Raw genomic sequence first — 12,729 nt, 5'->3', positions numbered from 1 at the left:
AGAAAACACTTTATATGGTCCAATATATTTCTTTAATTAACATTATAGGCCATAGATTTAGAAATGGAAGGGATCTTAAAGGTCTAAAAGGCCTCCATTTTTACAAATAAAGAAACTGAGCCCTAAACAAATCAAGTGACTTTCCCAAGGTCACACAGACAGCAAATGGAAGAGGTGGAATTTATATTCAGCTCCCCACTCCAAATCCAGTATTTTTTCTGCTTTCTGTACTGTATGATACCTTGCTTTTACTTCACATGTTAGCTCCTTGAGCAATGTGCCTATTTTTCATTCTTTATCTGTATCCCTAGCTCTATAACTTCAACCCACTATGTATCTCATGATATACACCCATTTCTCATTTCACAATGGGTCAGTAAAAGCCAGGGATTCTACCAAGCACATGTCAGGTGGTAGTCCCATGATGACCACCATGCCTTCAAGTCAAGGGAATGAAGCCCCATTTCCATCCAATTTGTGGGCATATTTGGAACAAAAGTAGGCTTTTTTTGGTGTGGCATCTCCAGGCATCTTTTCTTTCCAAACAATATTTATCCATCTCTTAGATGAGATAACAAAATCTCTATTAACAATGGGATGTGGATTTTCTGAACAACTGAGGGGGTATCTAGAAAGGATAAAGATGTATAATAACTCAGCTGTCTATCTAGAGGAAACCTGTGAACTGCATAATTCAAATATTATAATCTCTATTTTACAGAAGAGGAAACTAACTCAGAGAAGCTAGGTTATTTTCCCAGGGTCATACAAGTGCTGGAGCCAAATTCAAACTCATGTCTCTCCTGCCTCCATGTCCAGTGTCCCAGAAATTCCTTCTTGTTGAAAAACCACTTCTGCTTTTCTGCCTTAACTGGTATAGGGCAGGGACCATAACAACATATTTCCACACTGCCTAAGCATCTTTTGGGGACCCAGAGTCCCTTGATTCTCACTGCCCAGGACCATGAAGGAACAAACAGAATGTGTTGGAGAGATACAGTTGAACTGGAACAAATATGTCCTTTGTTTTGGTCTCTGGCCTGAAGTTAACTCAGAAAATTCAATCCAAGAGATATTCATTAAGTGCCTATTACGTGTGGGCAAGGCACTGTGCTCCAGACTGGGTATAAGACGGTAAAAACTGACCCAGTCTCTGTCCCCAAGGAGCTGAAATCTATTCAGAACAATTGGGCATGTACATAAACAATTACGGGGCAAAGCACAATGTGTCTGGAAAAAAAGGGAAGATGTAAAGTGCAGAGGGAAATGTGAGGAACAGAAGAGTTACTTCCAGTTTGGAGTGTGAAGACAGACAGATCAGAGAAACTTTCATGGAGGAGGTGGCAGCTGGATTGGGGTGAGAAGTCTGAGACAGACAAGATGAGCAGAGCTTGGATTCTAGGAACTTAGAAAAGGTCTGCTTAAATGCACCAATGAGAATATAGTAGTAGTAGCAGCAGCAGCACTACTAATGATAAACAGTAATAATGATGATGATAGCTAGCATTTACATAGCACCTACCATATGCCAGGCACTGTGCTAAGCACTTTACAAATATCTTATTTGATCATCACAACAGCCCTGAGAAGTAGGTGATGTTATTATCTCTGTTTTGCAGTTGAGGAAACTGAGGCAAAAAGAGGTTAAGTGACTTGCCCAAGTTCACACGGCTAGTCTAAGCCTGGATTTGAACTCAGGTCCTCCTAACTCTAGGCCCTATACTCTATCTAATGTACCACCCAGCTGCCTGATAGGGTATACAGGGCTACAGCTAGAAAATGCCAGCTGGACATATAGGGGAGTGACGTGTAATGAATCTACAAGAATAGGCCAGATCCAGTCTGGGGAGTTTTAAGAGCCATCGCAGTAGTTTGCATGAGAAAATTATATATATATATATATGAAAGAAAGGTTGAGAAAGGGCAGAGAAGGGAGGCCAGGTGGGTATGCTCTGGAGGTAGACTCAAAAAAGCCTTAGCAACTGATTACAGTGTATGTGTGTGTGTGTGTATGTGTGTGTGTGTGTGTGTGTGTGTGTGAGTGATTCCAAAAGTGAATTGGAAATACAGAATTGAGGCCCACACAAAGAAGAGACTGGAACTGTAAGTTTTCAGTAGAATGTAAGCTCCTTGAAGGCAGAAGCTATTTGAGATTTTGTGTTTGTAACCCTAGCACACAGCACAGTGCCCTGCACATATTACACAAATGATAAATGTCTGTTAAATTTAATTAAATTGAATCTGTCTAGAAGTGACCACTGAAGCCTGGAAGAGATGAGCACCCACGCCAAAGACAGAATCTTGGCAGGGTTGGAATGGGGGTGGGGGAGCAGGGGCACATCTACCTCTGCTTTAGGGAGGAGGCAGAAAGATGAACCAGAAAAGGATATTGAGAAGGACAAGTAAGACAGGTAGGAGAACTGTGACCCTCGGCTGTCACTTAAGCTCTTCCAGACTCAGTTTCCTCAGCTGTAAAATGAGGATAATAGTAACACCAGGTCATTGTGAGGATCGAATGAGATAACATGCCAAGACCCATAGAAAGCCCTTTGCAAACTTTGAAGCACTATCTGGAGGGTAGCTATTATTAAAGAGAGCAGCTTTAATAAAGTGCTAGGCTTGGGAGCCAGAACAGAAGAGACTGTGGGTGGTGAGGAAGCAGAGATAAAGAGCAAAGGCTGACCTTTCTAGATCCTGAAGAGTAGGGACGGGGTGTAGAATTGGGGGCTTGAAGAGCAAGTCGGTAAGTGCTGCTGTGGGAAGCGTGATGGGAGTCAATCAGGGAGGAACAAAAGGACTGCAGTGCATGAGTGAAGGCCCAGCTTCGGTTCATTGACGCAGCAGAGCAGCAACATGGCAGAGTGGACAAGGTTGGAATTAGAGTCTGGAGGACTCCTCCGCTGGCCCTGCCTAGCTGTATGACCATGGCCAAAGCCTCCATTTCCTCAGCTATAAAATACAACTAATAATACTTGCACGCTCAACCTCGGAACCCAGCATGGTCTAATGCATTAAATATATTGCTCTTGAAATGAGAGGATGTCTATAAAGTGCTTATAATACTTTGAAGTGCTATTTTAACACCAGTTATTATTATTATTATTATTACTATTGTCATCATCATTATTATAGATTTGCAGTGGACTCAGCTATGACTTCCTCTACTGGGTGCTGCCTCTCTGGAGAAGGAAAGGAGAAGGCACATGTGCCCTCGGCTGGGAATCAAAAGGGTGAGAGGGGCCAGACGACAAGGGGGTAGGGGATTCGTGGGTTGCGGCAATGCAACAATAGGGTCAAAGGAACGAAAGGGCAGTGGTGAGGCCCAAACAGAGCTGATGACCTGGGAGGCCAGGGAGGGATGGAGGGACTGGAGCAATGGGGGCCAACAGCAGGTTCAGCAAAGGCAGGAGATTGTGATCAGAGAGGGAAGTTTCAGGTGATGGTGAAGCTGAAGGCGTGACCAGCTCTGTGGGGAGCTGAGCCCGAGTGGAGGCTGATCTAGGTCACAGGAGCCAAGCAGGTTGAGCGGGTAGGAGGCCCAGGGCCGTGAATGTGGGGTGGTAGAAAAAGGGCTGGATCTGGTGCCGGAGGGCCTGGGTTCAAATTCTGTCTTAGTCACTTACTACCTGAATGTCCTTGGGCACACTGCATAACCCGTCTTGGCCTCAGGCTTCTCATTTAGTAAATGAGAAGATTGGACAAGATGACCTCTAAAGTCTTCTCTAGATCTAAGGCCATGATACTATGATCCTATAGCCTTGGATTTGAATCCTGGATCTCTTACTATGGGTAAATCACAACTTCTTTGGGCCTCAGTTTACTCTGCTGTGTAGATGGGGGGGGAGAAAGAAGAGGATGAACTAGAGCTAAGTGGCACGGTAGACAGCACGTGAGATTTGGTTTAAAGACCCTTACTAGCTGTGTGACCCTGGGCAAGTCACTTGACCAATCTTGGCCTCAGTTTCCTCATCTGTAAAAAATGAGAATAATAGCACCTACCTTATAGGGTTGTTGTGGGGGTCAAATGAGTTAACACATGTAAAGTGCTTTACTCTTAAAGCCCCATAAAATGCTACTATCATCACCTTCATTGGGGAGGGCTGAATGGGATGCCAGTTTTTCCCACCTCAAAGTCTTATCAACTTAGGACAGGGGGTGGGTGAATAGAAAGGCTCTGAGGCAAGTGCTAAAGTCACGTAAAGAAAGTTGGAGGGGACTGGGGAGGTCTGTGGACAACGGCACCAAGGATCCAACGGGGTCAACGGCACCAAAGGAAAGGCAGGTGAGGCCAAGCAAGAGTCTGGAGCTTGCAGGAGGCAGGGATGATTGTATCTCCTCTTCCTAACCCTCTGATGTGGGCGAGGAGGTGGAAGACGAGGATGGATCCAGCAGCCAGCCGTAGAGAGGGTGGCAACGGAAACGGGGCCCTCACCACCCCCGAAAGCCTGACTTCAGTTAGGCCCAGGAAACAGAAGGAATGGAAGAGATCAGGGAACTTAGTAAGAGTACACTGGGGATCCTCATGGGCATGGTGGAAGCTGGAGCTGGGGAAGAAGAGGGACTGGGGAGAGCCACAGTGGAGTGAGAGGGAAAGGAGCAAACAGTAAGAGCCACCAGCTTGGTAGGTTGTGTTTTTCACATTCCACATATGAATGAAGGCAAGAAAATGTTCTGGTAAACTGAGGCTTCCCCACAAGTGGATTCTGGTTTCATTATTTATGGTGTGTTAAGAGTGGAGAATTTTAAAGTGATTGTTGATAAAATCAAAATAAATTAATTAAAAAAAAAGAGGAAGAATTTTAAAGAAATGCATGAGAGGAGAGAGAAAAGAAGAAAAAAAGAAAGGGAGGAAAGAAAAAGAAAGGAGGAGACAAACATCGAGTAAGGCAGAGAGAGTGAAACAGACAGAGAAAGAGAGAGGGAGGGAGAGATGGAGAAAGGGAAGGAGACAGAGTCAGAGGAAAGAGATGGCCCTTTTCTCCAAATACTATTTATCATCATGTCAGCTACCAGAACCAAGTCCTGCTGCAGATATCTGCAATTACTGTAATTGTAGCTGCAAAGCTCTCGGGCCCAAATGAAGAGCACGCACAGCACTTAGCACACTCAGCGTGGAGCACAGCCTTCGCTCAGAGGAGAACCAAGTGTGGAGAGAAGAAAGAGCAGGGAGGTTCTTTTTCCACAGAATAGTTACCATTGCGTGGTAATTAAATAAATCTGGGTCAGGAGAACAGAAGGTAAAAGATTTTGAGGAGGGTAAGCGGCTTTGCCAGGGTTGTTCTTTTAAAAAACTAAACTAAACTAAAGAGAAAAACCCCTCTGGACTCTATTTTTTTTAGCCCCACAAGTAAAGAAACCTGAGCTTTTTGAATTCGCTGACACTTCAGAGAGCTTTATAGACTGAAGATACTACACGCCACGTGCACTCTCTGTCACTGGGGAGGGGATCTGATTACTCCTGCTTCTGGTCTCCACCAGGTCTGTGGAGGAGAATGTGGGTGCCAGGCATTCAAAATCCAGCAGGGCTTGTCCGTGCTGTCTGTTTTATTTTGTGACCATTTTCTTTAACTTTCTCTCTCTCTCTGTCTCTCTGCTCCAAAGGCCCCAAGGCAAGGGCCACTGTGGTCTATCACAAACAATGCTACACCTAAAAAGTCAAGAGAGACCTGGTTTCCAGTCCCATCACTCATGTCTACACGCATTAGGACTGCAGGAAAGTCTCTGAATCTGTTTCCTTATCTGTAAAATAGGTACAAGAGTACTTGCAATATTTGCCTCACAGCATGGTGGGTAGAAAACAACTTTGCAAATCTTAAAGCAATCTATGCAAGTTGCTGTTAATGTTCTTATTATCTCCCTGAGTGCCCCGGATGCCAGCAATACTGGGTCACACCTGCAAAGGGAGAGAGGGATAAGTGGTAACAGTGTGGGAAGGACATACCTGTAACATAAGAGATTCCTTGTCACCTTCTAATCTGGCCAAGCGTTCCTGGTAGGTTTCATTTGTAACTGCAGCTGGGTGGTTTACCTGGGACTAAAGAAAAAAAACAAAACCTTTAAAAGACTAGAGAAAGAAATCCATTTCCCAAATAACTGATTTGTGATGAATTATCAGTCAGAAGATGTGAGAAACCACTCAGAGAAAAGGAAACCACAAGATTTCAAAATTCTTCACAACAATAGTGATGAACAGACAACATGCCACTCAAAGGTGTGTTTTAAGAGCCTGGCCAAAAAAAAAAAGGCACTTTGCCAAACCATCCAGGGGTGACCTCATCCCAGCCCTTGCAAACTCCTCTGAGAGGGAAAGGCAGCTCTGAATGAACCTGACATGTTGAGTCTGGTTTGCCCCTGGGCACCATCTCCCAGGCCGCCCACAGCAGGAAGAAGTGCCTTCTTTCTTCCAGAAGTCAAAGATAATAGGAGACCACTGGACAATGACCTTTCTGTAATTGCAGCCCTGCTTCCATGCCCAGCACTACAGGTTCCCCATCCCCCTAGCCTGAACCTAGACTTGAATGGGCTTGTCCATGGCTGGTCCAGAGCAGAGAGAGAGGGATGTCAGCAGGAGCTATCAGGCTCTGACTCCCACTTCCCTGAATCAGCACCTTGACCTTGGAGGGTGTGTTTCTAACAGAACAATTCTTACGTGAGGGAGGGGACTGAGCTGGAACTAGTCCTCTTGTCATACTCCAAACTATAGTGGTTGGTCCACCAATGACCCCTTTCCCAAACGTCATCAACCCACAGTAACGATTGCTCATGTATGTGTAGGATGTTGGCAGTGCAGTGCATGGAGGAAAACTTGCATTGGAAACCTACCTCAGATGCTTGCCAAAGTTGTTTGACCCTGGGCGAGCCACTTACCCTCTCTCAGCTTTGGCTAGTCATCTGTAAAATGGGTACAATAGTATCCACTTAACAGGGCTGTTGTGAGGATCAAACAAGATAAAATATGTAGAACACTTTGCAAATCCTTAAATAGCAATATATAAATGGTAGCTATGATTATTTTTATGAGAGTTATGATTATTAGTCAGAGAAGCATTAGAAGACTTACATGAACAAATGCAAAGTGAAATAAGAACCAGGAAAACAATACACACAATGCTATAACAAGATAAGTGGAAAAAAAAAAAGGAAAAAAGCAACAAATCAAAACTGAATCCTGCAAAATTCTAATGACCAAGCTTGTCCCCAAAGAAGAGATATGAAAATGCCCCATTCTCCCTTCATTGCAGGGCTAGGGGAAAATGAGTATGGATCACTGTCAGACCTTTCTGTTGGTTAGTTTTACTGAACATTTTCTGTTTCTTTTTTTAGCCTTTTTATATAAGGGATGGCTTTCTGGGAAAAGGAGTCGGGTAGAATACAGTGGAAAAAGAAAAGGAAAAAAATTCCAATAAATATTTATTTTTAAAAATCATAACTTGGCAATTGTTAGGGATTCCCTGTCCCAAAAACTTGTTCACAGGACTTTTCTCAAGAGACACAATCTAGTAAGTCAGGGAATGGGACTGAAGAGAACCTTAACGAGAGATCTATGGAAGTGGGAGGGATCCCCAGTACCCCTAAACTGTACTATTATTTTGACATTCGGTAGGCCCTACAAAGTGGTACTAATTGTTGTTTGCTCATTTTCAGTATTATAGAGTTCTAAACCATCACAGCTATCAGGAGTAACAGAAAAAAATAAGATCCAGCACTCCACGTTGGATGAAGCTGCCCCCATCATCTAATTCGATCCTCACAACAACCCTACTGAGGCAGGTACTATGCATGTGATAATAATAATGACAGCTATTGGGGGCAGCTAGGTGGAGCAGTGGATAGAGCACTGGCCCTAGAGTCAGAAGAATCTGAGTTCAAATTCAGCCTCAGAAACTTATTAGCTATGTGACCCTAGACAAGTCACTTAACCCCAACTGCCTCAAAAAAAAAATAGCTAGCAATTGTATAGCAAGTTATGATTGGCAAACATTTTACATATTTTAACTCATTTGATCCTCATGACAATCCTGAAAGGGAAGTGCTATTATTATGCCCATTTTGCAGATTAGAAAATAGAGGCACACAGAGATTAAATGACCTGCTCAGGGCCATACAGATAGTATGTATCTGAATCAGTATTTGAACTCAGATCTACCTGATTCCAGGTCCTACATTCTCTCCACTGTACCACAGAATAGCCTCATAATAACAGATAACATTATTATTATTCTTATAATTTACAGAAGAGGAAAACTAGAACCTTGAGAAACTAAATGCTGCTAATAAGCAGCAGAAGCAGGATTCTAACCCAGGTCTTCCTGATCCCAGCAGGAAAGTGATTGACACAGAGTTCCAAAGTGATTTAATAGCAGACCCTAGACACAAACCCTGATCTCCAGTCTTCTAAGGCAGTGTTCTGTTCACAATAGCCCCACATGACCTGTCTGTCCTCTGTAACAAATTTGGACATAGTGCGTGCCTTTTTTTTTTTTTAATTTGAGAAAACCACGTTTTGCATGACTGCACATGTATAATCTATATCATATTGTTTGCCTTCTCAAAGGAGGGAGCGAATTTTTAACTCAAAATTAAAAAAAAAAGCCAATGTTAAAAATTTTTGTTCAGAAGTAATTGAGAAAAAGAATGGGGGGGGGAGAAGAACTGAAATGAATTTCTGGAAGATATATTTGTTTGCATCCTGTACTTTAGTCTTTAAATCAGTAAGTATCCTTGTTCTGTCTTTTAACTGATTTGAACTAGAGTAATTTCAGACCACATTATTTCCATAACCTGAAAAAGGAAACTCAGATTAATCTTCTTAGTAAGGAGTTTATTAGATAGTTTAGCTGCTGAGGAATTACCCATCCCTGCCTATGGAAGGGCGGAAGTTCTAGGGGCACAATTGAAATATGGCAGTCAAGGGGGATGGGCAAATTCTGAACTTTGTAACTTTCTCTGAACATTGCAATCAACAAACACAGGAACCAAAAAAAAAAAAAAAATACAGGAGCAAACGTCATTCACACTCTCTGCCAGAGAGAAAACATTAATTATGAAGGAAGGAAGAGCTTTGAGGTCAAATCAGAACATTCTACAAGTCCTACCACTGTTGAACATTCCATTATGGAGAGCTGTTATTAGCTGTGTGACCCTGAGCAAGACACCTAAAGTCTGCATTTGCTTTCCTAAACTGGGGGGCAGGGGGGTGGGCATAATAGCACCAACTTCTCAGAGTAGTTGTGCAGATCAAACAAAATATTTGTAAAACCTTACAGTGCCAGGCACATAGTAGGTCCATTCATCCACCCATCCATCCATCCATCGATCCTTCCTTCCAAATGTTCATAGGCTCTCTGAATCGGAAGGGCCCTTACATGCTATCTGACTTGCACCTGTTGAAGAATCCTCTTTACCAGTGGTTCTCAAACTTCTTGGTCTTAGGATCCCTTTACGCTCTTTTCTGAGTACCATGGTTTAAAAAAGATATCAGTAAGCTGAACAGAACACGGTTTAGGACAGTGGAGGGCTTGGATCCCTGCCATATGAGGGTCGATGGAAGAAACTGGGCAAGAGACAACTCTGGGGGGCACATGATGGCTGCCTTCAAGTATTGACCGAGCTGTCATGTAGAGGATGGATTCTATTTGTTCATTTTCCCACCAGCTGCATTCCTTGGACTGGATTCCCCCATGACTGTGCTCCCAGGAAACCTCCTCAGCAGCAAACTCGTCACCCTGAGACGCTGCATTAGCAACCAACCAGGAGTAGCGGGCACAAGTCGGAAAGAGGCTTCTTTAGGCTTGATGTCAGGAAAAACTCCCTAACAATTAGAGCTATGTGAAAGTGGAAGGAAAGTCTTGGGGGGTGCTGGGGATATCCCTTCTTGGCAGCTGGGTGGCACAGTGGAGATAGCACCAGACTTGGGAGTCAGGAAGGCTTGAGTTTGAATTCTGTCTCAGATGCTTGGGTGACCCTGGGCAAATTACTGAACTTCTATGTGCTCACCACAAAGAAGGTGCTGTGCTCTCTGAGCAAAGCAGAATCACAGCAGCACAAAGGAAATGTGAGATACTCAAATCTAAAGAGATCTCCAAACCAAATGTTCAAATGGGCTCTCTGTGCCCCGCCTGTCCAAGCCTGTATTGGACTGATCAGTCACAGTTGAAAACACTGCACCTTGACCCCGACATCATGATGGCACCGGTCCTTTCAAGCAAGATGGACAAACAACAAACAGCGGCAGCAGCCTCAGTTTCCTCATTTTTAAAGTGGGGATAATCATTGTACCTACCTAGCAGGGTTGTTATAAGGATCAAACAAGGTAAGACATCTAAAAGGTTTTGCAAACCTCAAGGTGCTGTTTAAATGCTATCTTCATCATTATCTTTCAGCAGAGTCCAGATGATTATTTGTTGGCTATGTTACAGTGGGGATTCCTCTCCTGTGTGGGTAGGACACTGAGGCTCTTTTCTTAATTCTCCAATTCTGAGATTCTGTGATTACACCAGGGTGATCTCAGGCTGGTATGATCTTCTCAGGTCCCTCATCGCTCTGCCCCTGGTCTAGAAGCTCGGTGATGTCATCTTTGGGTGAAATGCTTCAGTTTACATGGTGACTGGGGGCCAACCAGAACCCTGACCTCGTAAGAACAGCACAAGGATACTGATCCCCAGGTATCTCCAGAAAATTAACTAGGTGGGGGCAGCTAGGTGGTTCAGTCAATAGAGCTCTGGCCTTGGAGTCAAGAGGACCTGAGTTCAAATCCAGCCTCAGACACTTAACACTCACTAGCTGTGTGACCTTGGGCAAGTCACTTAACCCCAATCGCCTCACCAAAAAAAAAAAAAGAAAGAAAAAAGAAAATTAACTAGGTGGGATGAAGGTGGGGCCATCTGAGGCCACTCCCCCAGAAATTCCATGGGTATTCCTCTACTCCCAGGCTTCAGACTCAATTTCAACTCTAAGCAAGTGGAAAGGCTGATGTACCACTTAGCCTCGAATAGCACAACAGGCCTCAAATTCTTCAGTGACAGTGTAATGGATTAAAATGCTGCTTTAATAAGAAAACAGTAGGATAATCTATCTTTGGTGCTGGAATGGTTTATCCCAGAGCTTTCTCTTTGGCAAAGGTGCTGGGCAGACAGAGGAATGGAATCAACTTCTGTCTACTGTTGTCTTAGCTCTTTCTGAAGAGGCCAACGGGAAGGGGGGAGGGGACAGCTTGCAGTTGCCTGTGTTTATGGTCAGCCTGGGAATCAGATTACAAATGACAAGAGCTGAAATCTCTCCACACAACCCTCACTCAGCATCTCAGCTGGTGCTGAAGACTTGTTGTTCTGACATCCTGGGCTATGAAATTTCCATAAAGACTGATCAAAAAAGCTTTGTGCATGTGACTGCCTAAGGGCTCTGACAACTGGATGTCTTGAGGTATTTGAAGGAGCTAAGAAAATACCAGCACTGAACACATTCAGGCTCATATTTTTATAGGAAGGCCTTTCCCCTCAACTATATTAATGTGGAAGAATTATACTTTTATTCAATAAACAGATTTCTGTCATTCACAGTGCCCAGGGTGGGCTGGGTGCGATCAGGGATGAGATATATCTTTGTCCTCACAGAGGAAATATGCATTTATTAAGTACCTACTATACGTCAGGCACTATGCTAAGCACTTTACAAATGTTATTTTGTTCACACGACAATGAGAGATGGCTGCTATTATTATCCCCATCTTATAGTTGAGGAAACTGAGGCAGATGGAGGTTAAGTGACTTGCCATTGTCACACAGCTATTAATTGTCTGGATTTGATCTCAGGCCTTCCTGACTCTAGGCTGGGCACTTGATCCACCTTGCAATCTCACTGCCCCTGCTTTTAAGATCATAGGATCTTGGGAGCAGCTGGGGGGGCAGCTAGGTGGCGCAGTGGATAGAGCACCAGCCCTGGAGTCGGAAGGACCTGAGTTCAAATGTGGCCTCAGACACTTGACACTTACTAGCTGTGTGATCCTGGGCAAGTCACTTAACCCCAATTGCCTAAAAAAAAACCAAAAAACAAAAAAACATAGGATCTTAGATATAGAGAAGGAAAGGACCTAAGAATGCAACCATTTTGTTCTAGAGATAAGGAAACTATCAGGAATCAGAAAAGTTAAGTGACTTACTAACCTGAGGTCACACAGATATTTCCAGGCAGAATTAGGGTTCAAACCCAGGTTCACCACCTCCAAAGTCAGTGTTCCTATCCACTGGAAAACTCTGCACCTCCCAGATGGACATATTAAAAAAATAACTCCAATGCCAGGCAGTCTACAAGAAGTGCCAAAGATCTGGTGAAAACTACACGTGCTATGAGATCATTGGACCAAGAGTTTGCTGCGGGTTAGGGTAGTTAAGGAAAGCTTCCTGGAAAGGGAGAGAGGGGAGGGAGAAAGAAGTAAACACAGGATTTTAGCAGAAGAGAAGGAGAACGGGAGAGAGTATTTTAAGCTAAGTGGGGGTAGGGGGGAGGTGAGGAGGAAGGAATATTGTGAACAAAAGCAGAAAGAGAGGAGTGAGTCTGTAAACAGCCGGGACGCAGCTCAAAGCCCAAGATCTCTATTTTGTCTTTCATTTTAAAAGATATTCTTCAACTACCCTGCTGCACGGCCTCGGACAAATCTTTCCCTCTCTGGGTCCCAGTTCTCTCTTTCTCTCTCTCTCTCTCTCTCTCTCTCTCAAATGGACAACAGGATAA

The 12,729-nt window shown here is 43.8% G+C and overlaps 1 protein-coding gene across 12 annotated transcripts in view; it reads right to left on the bottom strand.

The window, feature by feature from the left end:
* LOC114023465 (liprin-beta-2-like) overlaps positions 1-12,729 on the bottom strand; it is a 198,018-nt gene that overhangs the window by 79,746 nt on the left and 105,543 nt on the right. For all 12 annotated transcript variants that reach the window (XM_027836096.1, XM_027836099.1, XM_027836100.1 and 9 more), the window contains one exon: positions 5,942-6,034. In XM_027836096.1, coding sequence (XP_027691897.1) covers positions 5,942-6,034 — 93 coding nt within the window. The remainder of the gene's footprint in view (positions 1-5,941; positions 6,035-12,729) is intronic.

This window comes from Vombatus ursinus, unplaced genomic scaffold, assembly GCF_900497805.2.
Source record: "Vombatus ursinus unplaced genomic scaffold, bare-nosed wombat genome assembly UNPS02014818.1, whole genome shotgun sequence".
Classification (NCBI taxonomy): domain Eukaryota; kingdom Metazoa; phylum Chordata; class Mammalia; order Diprotodontia; family Vombatidae; genus Vombatus; species Vombatus ursinus.
This window is presented reverse-complemented; position numbering and strand designations above follow the sequence as displayed.